At 42.3% G+C, this 21,263-nt stretch overlaps 2 protein-coding genes across 4 annotated transcripts in view; one reads left to right on the forward strand and one right to left on the reverse strand.

The window, feature by feature from the left end:
* Positions 1–2: 2 nt before the first annotated feature.
* On the reverse strand, positions 3–4,300 carry ints12 (integrator complex subunit 12). Of its 2 annotated transcripts, none has more exons than XM_076091316.1 (7): positions 4,167–4,300; positions 3,104–3,268; positions 2,844–3,005; positions 2,478–2,659; positions 2,183–2,342; positions 1,909–2,052; positions 3–818 (listed from the first exon to the last, which is right to left on the reverse strand). In XM_076091316.1, exons 2-7 carry the CDS (start codon positions 3,257–3,259, stop codon positions 261–263), a joined length of 1,362 nt encoding a protein of 453 aa, XP_075947431.1. In that variant the 5' UTR covers positions 3,260–3,268; positions 4,167–4,300; the 3' UTR covers positions 3–260. The 2 variants fall into 2 exon arrangements, with proteins under 2 accessions (XP_075947431.1, XP_075947432.1); XM_076091317.1 differs by lacking the exon at positions 4,167–4,300 and adding an exon at positions 4,058–4,076.
* A 203-nt stretch (positions 4,301–4,503) lies between these two features.
* The window catches only part of gstcd (glutathione S-transferase, C-terminal domain containing), a 50,114-nt gene continuing 33,354 nt past the window's right edge, over positions 4,504–21,263 (forward strand). Inside the window, exons 1-5 of one of the 2 annotated variants that reach the window (XM_076091318.1) lie at positions 4,504–4,628; positions 4,782–5,203; positions 6,304–6,762; positions 8,139–8,408; positions 12,594–12,687. In XM_076091318.1, the coding sequence (XP_075947433.1) occupies positions 4,793–5,203; positions 6,304–6,762; positions 8,139–8,408; positions 12,594–12,687 (1,234 nt within the window). In that variant the 5' untranslated portion in view covers positions 4,504–4,628; positions 4,782–4,792. The remainder of the gene's footprint in view (positions 4,629–4,781; positions 5,204–6,303; positions 6,763–8,138; positions 8,409–12,593; positions 12,688–21,263) is intronic. The other variant, XM_076091319.1, reaches the window with a different exon arrangement.

The following is a 21,263-nucleotide window of genomic DNA, read 5'->3' on the forward strand; positions in this document are numbered from 1 at the left end:
AGTCAGTTCGTAAGAAGAGATTTAATGTTTGTTAAAGAAAAGTGACACTTTTTCCAACGGTCATACGTGTTAAGACAAAACGAGGTACATACACAGTCCAGCAGCATTTATACAATTATACAAAGCAAGATTCAAGTATTTGACTGGATGGTGTTACTCATGTACAGTTGCTCTTTTAATACAAACACAACGCTCTGGCACTACTTCCACATTTATTTTCTACTCCCTCACACTTCCTCCCCCTCTTTGTTTCTCTCTACTCATTTCTTCAGTTTCTTCTGTGCTGCTTTCTTCTTCACCAGTTGTAACCGTTTCATGGCGTTGAGCTGGGACTCTTGGGACGTTGGCGCTTTGTCCCCTGGTGCAGCCTTCGACCCATTCCCATTATTCCCGTTACCTCCTCCGTTATTGCCTCCGTTCCCTCCTCCACTTGAGCCGCTCGGGGAGCCGGCCCCTGACGAAGCCGGCCCTTTGCCTTGACTTTCGCCGCTCGAGGAACGGTTCAGAGGCTGCTTACCCAGAGTCAGCGGTGGAGGAGGTTTTAGAGGCACCTGGCTAGAGCCGTTTCCGTTTCCGCTCCCGGGTGTCTTTGCACTCCCAAGACCTGACTTGGCTCCTGCTAGCCCAGACAGCCCGACAGGTTTCTGGCCAGAAGGAGCGGACAAGGTCTTGTGGCTCCCACTCGGGCCTGAGGAACCTAGTTTGGAGCTGGCAGCTAGAGACGGGCTCGTCTTGGCGCCAAACGCAGCCCAGCCTGTAAGGCCGCTGCCTGAGGAGGTGGAGTTGCTGCTGGTGGGATTGGCTGATGTTGTGGATGCCTGCAATTATAAATAGTTACCACAATTATCACAACATCAATTCAACAGAGCCTCAAATTTCATTGTCGTATTGCAATAATAACTTTTAAAGTTTTGAGATTAAGATCCTGAGAAGAAACCTTTATTTCTGAAGTCAAACACCAATGTATGTTTGATATATATATAATAAAAAAAAAAAAAAAAGGTTGTTATTGTTAATGGAAGCTCATTTACCATTTCATGGCAAGAGAGATGGTTTAACTTTAGATGCATATCATACCTGAGCATTACCATATTTAATTAATGTAATCATTTAGCGTTGGTATATACCCATCTCTTCTACTGCTTCATGTTATATGTTACCAAGAAATACGTTGTGGTGGAGAGGATTGTTATGATGGTGTTTTGTGCAGCAAAGTCTGATCCATTACCAGTAAGAAGAAGGTATTGAGAGATGGACTAACACATGTGTTGGCCTTGGTCTTTCCAAGAGACTAAAAACTAAATTGAACACCAGCCTTATCCTTTAACATATCTTCGGATCGCTGTGTAGTAGAGCAAATACATATTCATCAAGATATGTCAATCAGCAGAGTTACCTGCAGGCTACACAATGACTCAACTTGCTCGAGCCAAATTCCCACACTGACTTGAATTAACATATTTAAATCACTCACTTAAAAGGCAACATGTTTGCAGTGAAAATAACCCCCATCGTGAACTCCCGATAAGTAAAAGTACTCTTGAAATATATTGAAATGATACTGTACAGGAACACTGCCTTAGCAACAGAAGTCAGTGTTCTAATGTCTACCGTCTGCTCATTTTTCTGAGCAGGGATTTATGTCGACTGCCTTTTGGAGCCGTTTGCACACATGTCTAAGACTCTTTGGGCAAGTTACTGAACCCTACACTACTCCCGAAGGCTGTGACCATTAGTTTACATTCTGATGAGCAGTTTAGCACCTTGCATGGAAGCTTCTGCCATCTGTGTGCGAGTGTTTTGAGTGGTCGGAAGACTAGAAAGTCCATTTACTTGCAACTAATAATACCAGCACATATTATTGTGGGTCAAAAAGGCGGCACACAGCCATACGTAGTTGACACAAACCTTCAATTCTGTTCTTTTGAAGGCTTGGAAGGTGCTGGTTGTGTCCGGCTTGGCTTTAAGCTCCGTCTTTTTCACCAGTGTGTCTTTGACAACAGGCGCTGATGATGCAGATGCAGGAGATGGCTTCTGTGGAGGTTTCTGGGCCTAGAGGACAGACAAGTAGTTCGTTTTAGACAGAAAATATACCAATACTGAAACTACTAACATGACTATACACTGATTAGTCACACTAAAAAATACATACAAAGACCGGGTTATAATTTGTTTTCCTCACCATACGTTTCATTTGCCTGGTGCAGCGGGCACAATACCACACAAGCCGTGGATCGTTCACTTCTTTGTCTGTCACTTGGGGCTTGTGACAGTCCTGGTGGTACAGATTATGGCACTCCTGGCACTCAACCAACTGGTTTCCCATGCTCACTGTCATTTGTCTGAGGCGATGGAAAAGCATGTTGCAGGTTAGTACGTTTACCTTTGGATCTCAAAGATTGAGCATACCAACATGTGGAAGCTCACGTATGAGAGGAAAACTACATTTTGTTGATTTGCTAATAATTAAGATGTACCTGCAAACCACACAAGCCAGGCCCATTTCCATCGCGAAGTCATCCGCATTGGTCTCATCGTAGTCGTTTATGTTTGGCAGGAGGTCTTTGCTCGTCTGAACGGTAACCGGAGAAGAGCGGTTCTCCGGTTTCTCCAAACGAGGCTTTTTGGGAGGGTCCACCTCAGCCACTTCAACCCTGACCTGTTTGTCAGTAAGACAGAAAGAGTTCCGTTTGGACAATGCCTGTTGACATCAATGTCATAACAACACTGTCAATTTATAGCCATCTTTTTGATTATTCGACTCTCTCACTAACTGTATGGATCTGCTTAGTCTTTCTTGCCTATGAGTGACGCTATGATTTTGGAGTCTATTTATTCCGTACCTTCTCTGCAGGCCTCTTTTCCGGCTCTTTCTTGCTTTTTTCCGAGCTGGATTTGCTACTGCTGCTGCTGCTGCTGCTGGAGGATGAGGAACTTGAGGAGGACTTTGAGTCCTGTTTGCTTAAGCTCAGTTTTGACACAGACCCCTTGGACACCTCTATATCCTGAGGATACACAACGATAAGACAGAACAATGTCATTCCAATGAAATTGAAAGAGAACTGAAAAACAATGAATACAAAAAACGTAATAAGCTCCTTACTTTTTGTAATGAACGGTAAGACGAGTCACTTCCTCTTGAAAGGGACTCATCTAGTAAAGCTTTGAGTTTCTCAACCGAGTCTTTACTCTTGGAGTGTAGGTAACTCAGTCCCTTTAGGAAGATCGGATCCAGCTCCAGACTGACAGGTCCAGCCATGGCTAAACACTGGGAATCATAAAATAATGTCAGCTTTTTAAGCTTCTGTACAAATGTATCAAATACCACTGCTAAGGAGGACAAGGTATGTTGCACAAAACGACAGATATATTAAATATAAATGCCTTATATACACTGCAGTGTTCACTTGGACTGACATTTGTCTTGGCTAAGAGCTTCGGGGTAAAATACTAGATTGATTCCAAAATCAAAATATCAATTCAATCATTTCAAGGGCTTAAATCTACACAGATACAGTTAATACAACACTGTACCATGATGTAAAGCTTTTTTTGTTTTTTTGCATCTACAGCCTCCTAACTGGAATCACTCAACTTCTTCTAAAAGCAAACATCTTCTATACACGCTCATTATTTAGAAGGATTGAAATATGTATCGGTAAAAGTCTGTCTTTCTTCAGTGCAGCCTATAGTCCCACCCAGTTCGTGTCTCTCATGCAATCATTGTTTTCATACTTTTGCACTGGCAGCCACGATCATAAATACTGAGAACAGAAGATGCGATTGTACAAACTGAAGTCAGATGAGAGGAGGGCAGAAATAGGGAGAAATAACCCCCACCTACCCCAAAAAACCTGAAGAGAATGAAAGACAATACAGGTCAACCAGGGCTGGTCAAGTGTTCACTCTGATGCTTCATCTATAACTATGTGCTGAACAGGGTGGTCGGAACTAAACTTCGCACCCATGTTGGGTCTAAAAAAATATCCCGCACGAAAGACATTGACACCCTAATAAGGATTTAATTTGGTTGCTTTGTGACGATATTGGTACAAACCAGAAAACACACGAGTCCTAGCGCCACAGCAGCTAAAGTTACGTTTCCCGTCAACTGTCAGTTACAAAACCAAGTTGCCAGGTGGTACCGTTCAGTTGGTTTACGTTACCTCACAGTCTGCTTCTTATAGGAACCTGCCCCTTCACTCGGTAGTTTCGTTTTGGTGAGCAACTAACGTTCAGGGTTGAACACTTCCTAGATGAGAAGCCGGGGAGCAGCCTTCGCCTGGATGTGTTAGCGGTGCAACCGTTAAATATGTCCGGAATCTAGTCGCTCGGAACCTTGGGTGGAAATTGCGCTATTAAAACAATCTTACATAAGTTTCCAGTCTATATCTAATGAATAATTGAATATGCCACCTAGATTTTTAAGGAATTGAAATGCATGTAACGTTTTTATATTTTCTCATCAGTATTGATTCGTACGTGTTGCTATCAGGCAGCAGATGGCGCTGTGGAGCTAAGCTAGTATTAACACAAGGAAAGAAGAAGAAGAAGCTTGAACAGGAAGCGTGGACAACGTGCTTTTATTGAAATTGCCGGTGTGTTATATCTACATTACTAAAGCAGTTGTAAGTATCTATTAATGTAATTTCATGCACCGGGTCTTACGTTGTATCTCAGCCAACACGTTCTTGTTGCCATTCATGAAAAGACACCTGAACACTTTTCCAAAGCAAATTAACGTCACCTGTTAACATCTCCCTTGTTTTTTTGCTTCACAGCACTATTAACGATGAAGCACACAGAGGAAAAGCATCTCTCCCTCTTTCTAGACGTTTGCTGCCAAAATGAGGAGCCGCGTCTTCCGCTGCACACCTCCATCGCCCTGTTTCTCCTGTCCTACTGCGAGTGCAAGTCTTTCAAAGTTTTCCTCGTCTTCACCAGACCTGCCAGCTCCCAATCACTGAGGAGTCAGCTGCCAGAGGGTTTGGAAGTGTCTGACGTTCAGTTGGAGGCTCTGCCCCAGTTGGTGAGAGGCTGCCGTCGGCCTGCAGTTCTGGATGAGACTGGGATGCTCTGCAGGGCAGGGCTGGCGGTGGTCCTGAGACACGTCATCAACAAGGCCCTGGAGGCCGACCCTTCTAGAAAGGATGTGTTGGCACTGCTGGGCTTCAAGAAGACCTGTCTGAAGGCCTGTGCTGAGGTCAGTGGCAAGCAAGGACACACGTAATCAAAGTGCAAGTAAACAAAGTCCCCTGATGTGTAGCATCGGTCATGGTGGGGGGGTTTCTAGCACAACTCCACCTACTTGTGATGTAGATGGCTGCTTTAAAAGGTTGAAACTTTAGCAAAACTTGTTGTGACGTTTATTGCGAGGCCGGGGCATTTTTGGCTCCAGGCATTTATGAAATCGCAGGAGATTTGACCCTTTGACTCAGCATCTATCACTCAGTGTGTACAGGTGTGCGAGCAAATATAATGACTACATAATGACATCATTACTGTGAATCCAGATTACATAGTGGCATAATGCTTATGTGTTAGCCTGTCAAAATACCAGTAACACTTGATTTTATCTTCTTTTATCTTTTATCTTCTTTTCAGAAAAAGGACATCATTTGGTTTTAATCATAGGGACAATTGACAGTGTTCAATTTACTTCCAAATGATTCATTCTGATTAATTGCTCATAGAACCCACTGCAGGTCAGCATACAGTAAATACAAAATGAAAACACATTTAGTTGGGTTTCAATGAAGTAGGTCATTTAAGGAAGTTCCTCTGGAATTCTGCAACGGCTTATAAACTTATACATCTAACAAAAGTAAAATAATTGCCCCACAGCTTGTGGTACTGTTGAGTTCAACGTTACTTCGTTCTTCACCAGTGACTTCCTCGGAGATGTTAAATATTCACCTTTTTAAAATAAAGCATTATCATTGTTGTTCAGTTGGTTGTGGGTTAAAGTCGTCGGTTGTTCTCAATTCTGAACTAATTCTTCACCTGATGAAATTTCCAGCCCTCACTGGATAAACTATTTTACATTGTCTAGCAAAGTTTTTATTCCAAATTAACATTTATTTTACTATAACGACGACGCAATATGACCAGGGTCGATGTACTATTACAACATGTTGATTGGGGTTTGGTTAAAGTGTCAGCAGCATCATACTTAGACGGATAAAATATAATATGATATATTTATAGAATATAACGTATCACAATAATAAACAATTAAACAATGATCTATTTTGAGCACCTGCGGCATTTGACCGTAAACATCTTTTCTTTCCTTGCACTCAGGTGAGCAAGTGGACCAGACTGTGTGAAATTGGAATCCCCTCTGCTGTTGAAGAACACCTCAAAAATCCCACCAATCAATATCAGCAGCTGCCTCTCTCCATCCTCACCCTAGAGCGGAGGCTCGCGGAGCCCGTCAAAGTCCACAATGACGACAAGATACGGAGACAGAAACTCCAAGAGCAGAGACGGAATGAAAAGAATGAGTCCCCTGAAGGCAAAGGGAACCCGGACACCGAGTCCGAGCCCGGACGATCGCCTCAGGCCAGTGACGGACTTGAGCTCAGGGCGGCTCTGGCCAAGCTGTCCGTGGATTCAGTTCCAACTATGACCACCAGAGAGAACTCTGAGATCAGGAAAGTGAAGACCACAGACCTGCCTCCGCTGCAGCACGTGTTTGCAGAAGGACTGTACTTCACTCTGACTGACCTGGTGCTGCTGCCATGCATCTACCAGTACTTGGTAAGGGCCTCGGAGGTCATGATTCATGTTTGAGTGTTGTCAGTAATGAACCCTTGTGACTAAGGATCCTGGTCTTATTACTGCCTTACGTTTTTGCATAATTAAGGTCCATGAATACACGTCAAATGCTATTTTAATGTGATTATTAATGGCTATATTTCCTCTGTAAGCCTTATACTTTACATGCATGACACACTGTGAACTTTACAAAATTTACTGCAAGCAATATACTCATTATTGTGCTGTGAGCAATGAAGTGAAGCCATGCAAGGCTTTGTCTCAACGGTAGCACACGCAACTTAAGTCTGCTGTCACCTCGTATAGATACATATACGTGTATTTACGGACTCATCTTTATTATGATGACTGGTCTAATTATGCATGACTTATGGTTTTGACACTCTGGTCAGGGTGAGCAGGCAGTACACCCAGCTCCTTTCAGATCCATCCAGGCAGACACTTGAGTTAAGAAGACTCGCTGCATCACACTTGGCGCAGGTTGTGCTCTCAAAGGGGGTCTAGAGCCACCTGGCACAGCCTGATAACAGTGTATGGTAGGGTTTCCACTCTAATGCAGCAGATTACTTTTTTCTTTCTCTGCAATGGATCAAGAATTGGTGGGTGTTTATATTGACCTTAAAACTCTTAACTTAAAAAAAAAAAGAATTCTGCAAGCTCACGAACATTTTCTGAATATTCATGACATAGAATGATCGCATAGTTTACAGGTGAAGTTGGTAGCAGCAATTACAGTAACTGCAGCGGAGATCAGAGCGTCTATTTAGTTCACTGGTGTATTGTTGTTGATCAGGAATGCCGCACTGTCAGCCAGTGAAGTGGGTCTCAACCTCCATTTCACCCTTCAGCCGCCTCCCAACTATTCCTCGACTGTGGGAACCGACTGAAGTTCTCACAATGAGGCTTTTAGTAGTCAGCTGTGCTCCAGTGGTTTCCAGTTTCACACTCAGCCTAGCGTGTCTCCTCTTAACGGCCACATCACTGTCCACGAGACATGCGGCCGCGTCGGATGTTTTCCGCTCCACCCACATGTCTCACTACGGAGTGTCCCCCCCCCCCCCCCCCCCCCCCCCCCGGGTCTGTCTTCCGTCTTCCACACATAGTCACACACAGTGGAACTGCGCCTCTGATCATGTCTCTGTTTGTGTCTTTACCCTCATCTTCCTGCCAACGCTGTTTTGATGATTGTTCTTGCCGGCCCCTCGTGTCTGTCCGACCACCAGTGTGATGAGTGAATTCTAGTGGAACCTGACATCTCGCTCCACTGGAGATGACGTGTCAGATGAGTCATTTAATCAATATCTCTTTTGTTTTTTTTCCTCCCTTTTCTCTTTCATTCCTTTTCTTTCCTTTGATAGTGTTCCCTTCAAGCACACGCTGCGAGCTCTCTGCACCAGCTCCCCCACCTGCTGCGTTGGTACAGCCGTGTTCAGGAGGTACCTGGGGTCCTTCGGGCTGCCAAGGAGTGTGGCATGGCTCTTTCCATCCCCGAAGTTCTCATGTCCAGCCTCCCGGGGCCTTCAGCAGAGGACGTCCAAACTAGCCTATTGGAGCTAGAAGAAGACCAGGAGATGACCGCGCAGCCTCCCTTTGTTGGCGGCCCCAGGCCCACACTGACCAAACTTCAAGTAAATTATAACATTTCCTTTTACTTATCATGTTGTTCCTCTCTCTTTCAGCAAACATGCTCTCACACCAGGTTCCAGTGTCCCTTCACAGTACAGGTAGAGGGTTTTAGGGCTCCAATTGGTTGTTAAAGGTGCATAATACGAGATCTAGATTGCCTCTCAACATGGCAACGCCTGAGCCGGGGGCTCGTAGCTAACGGCAAACGTGCTGACGGAGCTAACGGTATATACCTGAGGGGGAACCGGAGCTTGGCTGCTACGCTTCCGCGACGACTCTGTCTGATGGGATGGCGTTATCGGCTGTAACCGCTGTATGAGAGCAGTGCAGAGCACCGGCCAAAAGCTAGCCAGGGGGGTCACGCTCACGTGCACTAACATGCATTAAAAGCACTTACGGCCGGCCCGGCTAGGTCAACAAAGCACAGAGAAGCTCTGATAACAACGCACAGAGAGGGAAAGTCACTTCATTCTCTGCTCAGGTAGACATTATTCCACTATATCTTTAATAGTTGCTCCCTGCTTTATTAATGCTCTCAATGTCGTATATTGCTCCTTTAACTGTTATCAGTGTAATTTCATGCACCCATTTTCTGCCGATTGTGCCTTCAAGAGTGTATCTCTAAGTTCATGTTTTGGCTTCTGGCAGACTCTCTTACTCCTTAAATGTTTTGCCTTTCTGCCAGTGCTTAACCGTTAAGTGCCCTCAGTCACAGAATTAACATTTTAAGTGGGCATTTTTAAGATGCTTGTCTGTATACATGATTTTCTTCTCACAGTATTTTTTTTACTGTTTTTATTTTTTCTCAATCAATACAAACTAATAAAAAAAAGTATCCAGTCTTAAAAGAATAATAGAATCTGTTTATATCAACAGTATTGTACTGCCCTCAGTGCATTGTAAAGTGCACTGGATCCTGTGGCCACTTGCAATAGTGCTGACAATGCACATTCAGCTTATGCTCATTTCAGGTGCAATAAAAACAATGAATCCAGTCCAAAGGAAAACAAAAGTTTTATAGTCGGACTAAGTAGTTTGTAGTAATGGCTCAAAATCTTATTGTAAAGAGACAAGACGGCACACAACAGTAGCATAATGTGTCCACGCTCTTAAAATGCAGTTCCCTCAGGAAGCTTTGGCCAGAGGCACACAACACACAGTCACACAAATGTATAGCATTCGTTGCTCTACAGCACACCAAATATTGCCGCTGCACTATTTTTTTTTTTCTACTAGCTTTTCCAGAAGGAGATAAGCAGACCCAGCTGTTCAAAAGGAGACTGTCTCCTCAGCCCTGACTAACCTCTCGCTGCTCTAAGCTTTCAGACTGTTCACTTGGCCTTGTTGCTCTGCTCTCTCAGCACAGATATTCCTGTGATTTCCTGCTGGCTAAGTGTTTATAACAATGTGGTGGTGTTGTTTTTAAAGACGGGAAGAGAGCAAAGGGGAGAACGCAGTATTTGGACAGTTTGGATGAGGCGGATGTGTGAGCTGGGTGGTCAGAATGGGATTTGCCTTTAACATGCCATGCTGCTGGATTGAATTTAGACGGGCACAGATGTGCACAAATGACAGTTTTCATAGCAGGTTGAAATCAGACATCAAAACTGAGAGGCATGCCTGTACACACACACACACACACACACACCCACACCCACACAATGGCCACCATTCTTTCTTTGCCTAGAGGGATTATAAGGATGGCTGCGTGTCGCCACCATCATGTCTGCACTGCAGCTGTTGTGTTGTCTTGGCCAAGGGGTTGGTGGGGGTGTGTGTGTGCATATGTCCTCGTATATGATTGTGTGCATCCCGGGGCAAGTACATGGCGACAGAGAGGTCTGCCGTCTGACATGCGATCCCTCACTGCTGCTAACCAGAGGCACCGGGCTCATCCCGCTACTCTATCCACAATATAAATGGCTCATAAACTCTCCCTCCTCCTCACTTCAGCTAACACACACTGATGCATGCCAGTCAAACTGCCTGTGCAATGAGCTGTAGAGGCGCAACACTGTGATCCTAATGTAAACAAAAGAGTAGCCCCGCTACCAAAATTCGAAATCCAAGACTAACACCTGCCTGCTGTCACTGACACGTTGATTGACAGGCCTCTAAACACAGTTACTAACATTAGCCAAAAATTCAATTAGTAAAATATGGGGGTGGTCCAGAGAAGGAAGATTAGTGAGTTAACAGGATTAATTGCATTTTCTGTTGGCAAGTCTAGTCTGTCTTAATTACATCGCCCAATATCACAAATCTGCCCCGGGGGTGTTTGACAGTCTGTACAGCATTCAGCTGCCTCTGTCATTTTTTGACCCTCGATTTGGATAAGGGAAAAACTCTCCAAACTACCACTACCTGCTCTCCACCACGTGACCTGAAAAGAGGACGCGCTACACAAACAAACAGGCAGCAAACCTGAAGCACAGGATTCACACGGATAGGAGACAGAGACAAACACACAGAGGGAGACGGAGAGACACGAGGCAGAATGTTGACAGGAAAACTGGTGTGCCAGAAACTGTGATTACTGAAAGTCGTCTGCGTCTGTCCATGACCATGGAAAGTGAAACTGAACAGCTGTGTGGCAGGTTACTTACTCCTTACGGTCCTCCGTTGGGCAGGAGGGTTTGGCCATGGCTTGTTATTTGAGACTCGGCTCTACCAGCTTGTATGTAGTGTCCATCTTAACTTCAGAGCATGACCGGTGCATCGGGAAAATGTGGCCTAACTGATGTCAACGCTCGATCTTTAGAACCGCAGTGTTGCAGCTTGTCCTTTTGCACAGATCTTTACTTGCCAGGCTGCCATTGTGCAAGGCATCCACAGTATCTTTTAAATGTGTTAATGTATAATAACTTACCTTCTTTCAGTGTTTCAATAAAATGAGATGTTCAGTTAAATCATTAACAATCATTTTGGACCATGGCTGTAGACACATTGTGTGTTGGATGAGTTTAACACTGAATCATTTGTTTAAATTCATTTTTTAAGTCTGTTAAAACGGTTAAAATGGTGCTGAGTTAACGAGGGTCATTTTGTAGTTTATGCTGTTTTTGTGTCGCAATGCATTATATTGTTAAGTGTGCTTGATGTGTTTGCTCCTCCTTTTAAAGTAAATTAACTAGAGGAAATATTAGAAAAGAAAATGTTGATTATAATGTAATGTTACGCAACACTACACAATTCAGCCCCAGGTTACTGTAGTCAACACACAAACAAAGGAAGTAGTGGTGACGGCAAAACAAAAATTATTTTTAGTAAAATGGTTTATTCAGGGCTGTTGTTTTGTGTTGCATTACATCACGCAACTGTTAATATTTGTGTAGCCTTCGGTTTATGTCGTCGAGTTATTTCTCTGCATATACTGGGTAATATGCTCTGATAGGAGGTATACTGCATATTGCACCTTGCTAATACTATCCTCTGTAACATAGATGTTTGTTTTTTAAGTTAGTTATGATATTATGCATTAGCACAATCAATTGTTGTAGTGGTAACTAAATACACACATTGTGACGACATAAAAGACTTGAATAAGGCCTCACATTAGTGTGATTTAAACGAAAAGAGTTAATATTGTCAGAGACCACAATACCTAGGAAATTAAGAGAAATGTGGCTGACATTCTGCCTCTACCCCACACCTCTTTTACACCTTAATCATAAGATGATGTCATATTTATTAGTGGCCATGCAGACCTATTGTCACATTAGATTAGGAAGTCCACTGATGGCAAATACGCAGCTGTTAGAAAAGATTTTCCCTGAAGAGATCTTTTTGTATTTAATTGTTGGCAGCGATAAAAGACTCTAGACATTTCCTGCCTTTTAGAGACTGCTGAAGCACAGGCTTATATTTGTAACCCTCTTATCATCAGAGAGAGAGAAGAAGAAAGGAAAGTGCTTTGACTTGTGCGCACTTTGAAGTGTTTCTCCAGCATTTTGCTGAAGTGGATTGGATGCACAGGAGTGTAGTGGTGTTTGTCTCTTGAGAGGAGTATAAGTGCAGTGGCCTTTTCTCAGGTGTAGCCTCAGATCAGCGGGAGCAAGGTAACAAAGGGGTTGTTTAAGAATGGCACTCTTTAAATCTCGCTTCATTACCGCCATTTGGACCACTGAGCCTCAAGGCTGTAGAGGGGTTTCTATGGTAACGTGTGTATTCGTGTGTTCCTCCCTCAGGAAAGCGGCATCGAGGCCGTGTTCACGCCTCATCCTTGCCCTGACTGGACCCTCCCGTGGGACAGCTTACCAGGAGCCATCAGCCCCACTGAAGGTAAAGTCAAATCTATGCCTTGTGGCGTTCCTGTTTGCTTTCTCCATGTTCCTCGGGCCCTTCTGCCCTCGCAATCTCTCCTGTTGCTCCTTTGGCTCGTTTCCTTTTTGTTTTTCTGTTTTCTTGTTCTTGTTTCTAACCCCTAACTCTTCCCCATCAGTGTTAAAACCTCTTCCTTTCATCATTTTACCTCCTCACTCTTTTAATCTGTATGCCTCTACATCGCACCTACTCCCTCTCTCCTTCACCCTATTGCTTGGTGAAAGTCTAGACAAATTGCTACTGACACTGTATATGAGGAATTCTCTTAAATATTTCCATAAAACCTTCCTTGTATGTTGCCTGGTGATCTTCAGTGGCACCGTCACGCCCCTAAAAAGAAAAAATATGAAGCCACTGACACTTGCAGAGTGTTGTGTTGAGCCTCAGCTGGATGCTGTTCCCCATGAGGCCCCCCTAATGAATTCTAAAGTGCTTATCTTGATGTGTTGTTCTCCTTATTTTGTCTTGCGAAAGTGTGAAATAGGTCTTTGACTTAAACAGACTCGGCACAGCAGAAGCCCACAAAACCAATGCGCGCACACACACACTGAAGGCTCAAATAACGATTGTGCCACATGGAACCTGTGCACGTGCCTTAGTGGTTACTGATTGCAGTGAGAGTATCTAATAGGCAATGGAAGGGTTGTTGATTGCTGCCCCAGGTGGCACCGGTGAAGCAGAGAGAAGACATCTCGATGTTTCTCCGGCTCCCTTTCTCTTGCCTGCATTGTTTTTCTTCTTACTTGTGCGACGTCTGCGTCGTTAGCGATGCTAAATGGTATGAATGCATGTGTTGGAGCAGCAGTAATATATCATTGTCATTGTTTGTAAGGAAATGGAGGGGTTCATAAAGACAAGAATATATACATAATATGAATATTTACATGTTTCGTTTTCTCTTCATCGTTGGGTTATTTATGCCTTCATTTCTTGCATCCTGTCCTTTTCACTTATTCAGGAAATTTGATAAGCAGAAGTTCACGCTCATCGCTTATTCCTCCACTTATCAGAGAACAGGAAATTGAAGCTGGAGAGGTATTTCATTATCAAGATGTCCGTGTGTGTGTGTGGCAGCGCGAGTTCAGCTTCTTGCCTCTCTCGACTCTGGTGTCTAGCTTACACTTCATTACCCCCTGTAGTGTCATGTGAATAAACCTCCGAATAACTTTGAAACTAAACAAGAAGAATTGTATTGGAAGTAAACATAATCTTTACTTCTATTGTACTTTTTAGACACTCGGTTACAGTGTGTTTCACAAAATAATTTATGGGAATGTTTAAACCGAGAGAATATACATGATACAGTGACCTCATGCTATGTTTCTGTGTCTTACTTGTTCACTGAAATCCCCAATTTGCAGATCATCTCTTACTTATTTTGCTTCGACTAATAGAACTGCAATGATTCAATGATATTTTGATAATCCAATAATTGTTTTTGTCACTTTTAAAAGCAAAAGTGCAGAACATTCACTGGTCCCAGCTACTGAAATGTGTGAGCAGCTGGTGCTTTACTTTGTCATGTATGATAATAAAGTGAATATCGTTGGGTTTTGGACTTTGGGAAACTTTAACAGACATTTTATTGGCAATTTCTAACTATGATTAATCTGTAAAATAACTGGCAGATGAATCAATAATTTAAGCAGCCCTAATAATTAATATCACTTCATTGGTATGTATTTATTCATTGATTCATCAAACAACATTCACCACAAATACAATTTATATTCTACGTGAACCATCTTCCGGTGGTGTGAATATTCCACAAACATCAATCCAGTATGACCTTCATTTGAAAGCTTTAATTGGTTTATGACTTGATTATTTTTATTACATATCCAATAAAGTCAGCAATGTGAGGATAGACTCACTCTTTACTAACTCTGTCCGCACATTTGGAATCATTGCCCTTCCGTATTGTTCTGAAATGAACGCAATGAATCAAAGTGGATGAGAACAGTGTAGTGGTAGTATAGTAGCTGTGGTAATGTATTTGAACAAAAAGCCAGCATTTTAACTTGATAGTCGCTGTTTCAAATTGAAAATGCTAGATTAGAATCAACTCGATGAAAAACATCCTCATTTTATGTCTATATATTTGACTGCACTGTACTAGCTGTAATTTATAGCATATTCATGTATTCCCACTGTACAAATAGATCATCTGCTTCTATCCCTAAAACCCCGCTGACATTTCAACAGAAGTGCTCTTGACGATGTGGGCAGCGTATCTATTCTGAGAACGAGAGAGAGAGACTACGTTTTAGTCGGCCCACTTTTGTCGGCACTCTGCATGATAAACGGCACTGTTGATATCTCCTTCTGCAGTATTAGGCTTGTAGGTAGGCAGCCGCTGTGTTTCAGTGCTGTGTAATTAAAGAGGAGCAAAGACTGAAGGCAGACAATTTGTACTGAACCCCAGCGCGTGGGCTTTCCCATCTATGTCTACCTATGACTGCACACACACCCACAGGGAAGGTTTCCCCTTACATATGCATACATATTTCCATACTTGAAACACTAACATGACACACACAAGTATTTGAAAGCTGGCTTTTTTCTATGTATTGAGTTACCATTTTTTATGTAAGTGCATATACACTATTTGAATGGTTTGGTTCTGGCTCTGTACTTGCATAGACTGAATATAAGAAGTGGACCACGTCACCCAGTGGTTTATGCACTGCCGTTTTGAAGCCTCGTGCTTTTGTCCGTCACCATCTTGGTTAGTTTTAGTTTTTTGCAACCAGAAGTGACACGAGAGAGTGGAGCAAACAAGTACAACCGAACGCTGAATAAGACATTTTTATCCGACCCAAAACATTACAATTAATTTTCATGAACTGAAAAGACGCTGTGAAAGGGTTAAAGTTGAAAGACAAAAACACAGACGACTCCCAGACCAGACAACACCGTGGTAGCGACATGTCAATCACAAAATAGCCATCATTTACTGAATGAACCACGTGATGTATTGAAGAACACTTGAAACTAGCGATTGAGACCATAAACGCAATTTTTACAATTTCTAATAAGGTAATAAATCAAGTAATCCTTATAGACATCTATACAGTCAGACTTTTTTTTTTTTTTACATCAAGAGGAGTCGCCCCCTGATGGCCATTAGAAAGAATGCAAGTTTAAGGAACTTCACTTCACTTTTCAGACCCGGGGTTGCTGCCTGACTCCAAAGCATTGGCTGTATAGTGAAAACAATGACACGGAGGTCAAAGTGCTGACTTTTAGCTTTAATTTGACTGTTTACATTCAGTGAAACATGTAGAAATTCCAGCCCTTTTTATCCATATTCTGAAGGGTAAAATAGGCTACAATTTGCACAGCCAATATGTGAATGTGAACACATCCAAACGCCCTTAAATCTGAAAGTCAGCACTTTAACCCTGTGTCAGTTGTTTAATTTGAAATCTGTTATGCTGGTATAGAGCCAAACAATAAAGACCATCACTGTCTTGAAACTTTATGACTCCACTGTTGGTTTCTTTCAGACGTGTAGTTAATATCTACTTCTGCAAAACAGAGGAAAGATAATCACACATTCATGCGCCTCTACAACACTATGCCTTATTTAGACATTGCTCAGTGTATTGACCCATTCATTGGTAACAATACTCACTTATGCTCAGGTATATTCAGTGTAGAGGAACAAAGGGACCTCTGTGCATGGGAGCTGTTTATGTTGTTGCCCCCACTGTCTGCAGACACATAAACAGCCATGTGAATACAGGGGCCATTGTATGGAGCAGTCGACGTCTTGTCTGCAGCGCTTCACTTAATACAGGGAGGAGGGGGAGGCAGCCCAAAACAAAGCGGGTTAGAATGATGGAGTGTGTTACAGTGGGAGATTGAGATAGGGGTGAGACAGCCTGGAGAGAGACAAGGGTTATCAGGAGAAAACAAGGCAGGGAAAGAGGGGTGAACGAGACAATTGGGCATGAAAAGGGAGGGCTGGTGTGGAAACTGCATAGTTGTCATGCTTGAGACGTGCTGCTGTTCCGTCCTCGGGTTGTTTTGGTACAAGGAGATGAGATGAGTTCACACGTCTTCTTCTTAGGTTATGACAGAAGTTGAACTACTGGAGTGAAAACTGGCCCAATTTGTCTTTTGTCTCCCTCCTTCGACTACAGCAGAGATGTCATTGAGATTTTGTTAGTCTTTGGGTTTGGTAGAAGTAGAAGAAAAGGCTGAACAATTAGATGTCTTCTCACAGTTTTTTTTTTTTTTTTTTTCCAGAGTCATAATTCAACATCTTAACATAAAAATCTCTGCATAAACCAGGCAACCAGCGGAGACTCCAGTAAGTTCCTGTGCCTGGCCAACAGATAGTCCAGCAGATAACCCCCTCTGACACCACAGTGAGGTGTTTTTACATGCAAGGATTAAACGACAAGATATTAATTAGTGAGTGTTTGAGTTGTGGGTAGATTCTGTTGCCTTTGGACCTACCTACAACAAACAAAAGTAATAAATTGCTTTTTACTATTGCAATTTACTATTTAGCATGTCATCTTGGATGTCACATGGGATTCTCAATACATTTTATAGTATTGTACAGTATTAATAGTAGTAACACAAACTGTGGAAAAATATGAATACAACTGTTTCAACGCTTTAGTGTAGAACATTTGAATCGGTACGTTCAGTGGTGTTTGCCTTGAAGTGAAAGAAGGATCATTTCTGAAGGTGCTTTTTGCTCATCCAAACTGCAAAGACAAAACAAAGATGGATGACCAATTAGGCTTATTATCAACATACTGAACTGCTGAAAACATTACACTTAAAAATAGGATGCTGAGAAAACGCGGAGAGGCGGCTTGACTCTGAAATGAGAATAGCTCGTCCACTTTAAAGGTGTTTCAGTGAGCCTGGGCCGAAGTTGTTGCTAACTTCTCTTAATTCATTTCAATTCGATTCAAAGAAGCTTTATTGGCATGAATGTTCAAGTTACATAATTGTCAAAGCTAAATGACATATTACTGAGTCTCTCTATCTCTCTATCTCTCTATCTAGAGATATATAATTTACTCGCCAAAAGGCAAAATTCCCTCACATTTGGCAACTAGTGAGTGTTCATTTTGGACTCTGCTTTGGACAAAGCAGGCCAGCTGTTTGCTCCTGTTTCCAGCTGGCTGTAGCTTGATATTTACCATGACAGTGGTATCCATCTTCTCATCTAACTCTTGGCAAGAAAGCGAATGAGCATATTTCTCAAAATGTTGAACTATTCTCTGAACATCCTCCATATTCAGTCAAATTTTCAATTTCCATCCAAAGAGTCTTCTCAAAAGGGAATATTTAGAAATCTTATCTGTATTTCTTTGTTGTTTTTTTTATAGCTACACATCGTATGTTACAGGCTCAAAAACATTTTTTGTTTCACGCTTTACTGAAGGGTTGATCAGCAATACAATGGCCAAGCAGTGCTAAAATGGTTTCACAGCTTTAAGAGGTGGAATTAAAAGGTGTTTTTCTTTTCTTTCTTTTTTTAAACTATGTTGCTTCAAGCTGAGCTTCAACTTTCTACTCCTTCACCTCCTGCGTCATCTTCATCATATTTGTGATTTAAATCCCAGTAGAAATGTTAGCCACACCAGAAGTCCAATAAGTAGCAAAACATCTGTCATGTTTAGCTTCCAGATGCCCCTCAGATGCTTACCATATTGCTTCTGGAATAGGAAGACCTATCTGTAAGATGCATCAAAGATAAAATATCAATCCAACAACAACTTTCAAATATTTTATTTTGTACGTGGAGATGCACTTTCCCCCCCCCGCCTGTGTTTATATTCTGTGTTCTGATACAGTGACGCTGCATTGATTTCATCCACTGGTAAATCAGTTTGGCTGCCTGTAATAGATGTGATTTCCCCTCCGGCATATCATTGCACTATAATTTAGATAAAGATAATTAGCTGGATTTGACACACAACCAGATTTATGAACTTCCCTTTACGTTTTCTTCATTTCCTTAACAGTTTCTCTCAGCTGCACTTAACTCTAGTGCATTATCGTTAACTTTAAATGAAGGAACATTGCAAAGATTTCATCTTCCCACTCGTTACATTTTATTTTCTTTTAAGATGATCATGAAACGACATCCGTTACATTTCATTGCTTGCAAGGTATTTGTAGAAATAATTATCTTTATAAGTTATAGTCAGAGTCGTGTGTAAGGCTGTTTTTAACAAAAGATCAGATCCGATGAGAAAATCATACGGCTTTGTTGTATTAAATGTGTTTTTCTGGATGAAGTGATAATGTGAGCTGCCGTTCCCATCAGCTGTATGGAGTTTTTAAGCTGATGAACATTTAGCAGCTTAAGAGCCAGATATTTCCCTCAGGACTTGCTGGAGACAAAAAAAAACAGAGCTAAAAGGAGAGCAAATATTTCAATCCCTTGCCAAGTGGCCAAAAACAAGACTTGAAATGAATGAACAAAAAATGAATTCTAATGTTGTTTTGCGTCTGCTGGGCAACTGTTTGCTCACATGTTCTCACCCGTCTCTCTGTATCCCAGCCCTCATGTTTAGTGATGCACCTTCAGCAGTGAATGAGGGATAAGATTAGATTGTAACTCTTTGAATCCAAAGTTAAACGCATATTGAAGTCATTTACATCCAATTCCAGAGAAAGTAGAAATGTGGTTGATTGAAAACATTTTGATTTGACTCTGTCTGAACACATGTACATTTCCCTGTCTTATCCGTGGAGCTTGTGCACAACACTTCAGTCGTCCATTCTGAATTGGAGTCTGTGTACAAGGCTGTTCTTTCCTGTCCAGCTGTCAGGCTGAATGGAGCTCTGCTGAGAGAAACGCAGCAGGCTTTGTCACAGGTTGCTTTAACTGCTGGCCTTCACATTACTGCATCAGCTTAGTCGAGAGATTATGTTGACTGAATCTCCCCCTTTCTCCCTCTGTGTTCTTTTCAAAATGCATTTTTTTGGGGGGGGGGGTTGTGAGTTCAAAACAAGTGACACGAGTAAAGTCGAAGCAAGATCATAAAAAAAAAAAAAAAAGAGTGTCTGCCTGTCAGATTCTTGTCAAAAGGCGCTTGCCATCCTTAGGCTTCTGTCAGACACATGTCGAGGGTAATCTAGGTGGATGATTAGTCGCTTGATTTTCACCTCAAACACTTTCTATGCACACACAAATTCTACTCATACCAGTCTTCGTTGACGTAAGCCTGAGTCTTGTCAACTTTCACAAATTCAACTCTCCCACTTCGAATGCTTGTAATGAATAAAATATTCCGCCACCGAGTGTCTCGTAGAATGTTTGATCGGGGGAAACGTCGAGTTGCAAAGGAATTAGTAGGACTTGCAACAGTTCTTGAAGAGCAAATGTACCAGACAAGCCTTGGACCCTTTGCGCACATGTCCTTGAGACGGGACATTTCTGCAAAAAAAAAAAGACTCATGCCAGCAGCTCTTTGAGGCTGTACTGCACAACTGGTGCTTTCAGTTAAATGATAATGTCAGCTAACAAGCTCACAGTCACAATGCTAACATGCTGAATGAAGTTAAGCATTAAAATGTTTACTTTATTCACCATCTTAGTTTAGCAAGCATAGTTTTGCAGGGATTTGACTATTAACAATAGTAGTAACATGGTGGCGCTAGATGAAAAGTCAATGCACCGCAAACTTAATATCATTTCTACTGAAGTGGTAGAACGTTGGTACCATCAGTAGGCGTCGTCTTCGCAGGACACTCAATGTTTGTGCAATATTTTACAACGATTCCTGCAATAATTATGGAGATGTTTTTGTCTGTTGCGGAGCGGTCGTCCAACAGAACGACATTGCCTAGAGCCACTCAGCTAGCACGGCGAACAGCTGCTTGTGTTTAAGTGTTTGCCTTCAAGGAGAGGTGTGTGTTCATTTAAAGCTGTCAGTGCGTGCGCAATTAAAGGTAAATTGCCTGTTATTAAAACCAGAGATCATAGAGTTTTTGGAGAGCATATGTTAATAACACAAACGCGTAGATGTGATTTGATGAAAATGTTGTTATTGAACATTAGCCGGGGTATCAGTTTATACGTCGTGCTGGCATTTGGTTAACACCTCATTCACTTGGGCTTACAGCTCTAAACAACAGGCTCTGGCTCCCAAATCACTCCTCTCATACTCAATTAATTGAACTCATTAGAGCCTTTAAATTGGAGATTTAAAGATACGCAGTAAACATGGGACCAAGCACAACAGACAGCCAGCTTTGTTACTCCCAATTAGAGGGATAATTGGCACTTTATTTCGACGATTCAAGTTCAAACACATCTAGACTCCCTGGAGGTGTACCGCAGAGTTTCACTATTTGCAGCGATGTTTGAGTTGTGCCCATTTAAATGCAGAGCCACTGGCTGCCTCCATGATGAGCTCCCTGCAAATGTCATATCATGAATATTCATTTCTCTCCTTAGTTTTGTTTTGTTCAACAATCTCTGGTGAGGCATTGCAGAGTTGGTATGGAGCAGGGAGACAATGTGCCTAACCAGTACCTGCTTTCAGTGTGTT

Source organism: Anarhichas minor, unplaced genomic scaffold, assembly GCF_050575085.1.
Source record: "Anarhichas minor isolate MPS153535 unplaced genomic scaffold, ASM5057508v1 ptg000014l, whole genome shotgun sequence".
In the NCBI taxonomy this organism is placed as follows: Eukaryota; Metazoa; Chordata; class Actinopteri; order Perciformes; family Anarhichadidae; genus Anarhichas; species Anarhichas minor.

Coding starts and splice junctions, on each gene's coding strand:
- ints12 (XM_076091316.1), bottom strand. CDS start 3,259: ATGGCTGGACCTGTCAGTCTGGAGCTGGATCCGATCTTCCTAAAGGGA. Junction 3,006..3,103: donor CTTACCGTTCATTACAAAAA/GTAAGGAGCTTA, acceptor GTGTATCCTCAG/GATATAGAGGTGTCCAAGGG. Junction 2,343..2,477: donor CTGGCTTGTGTGGTTTGCAG/GTACATCTTAAT, acceptor CCATCGCCTCAG/ACAAATGACAGTGAGCATGG.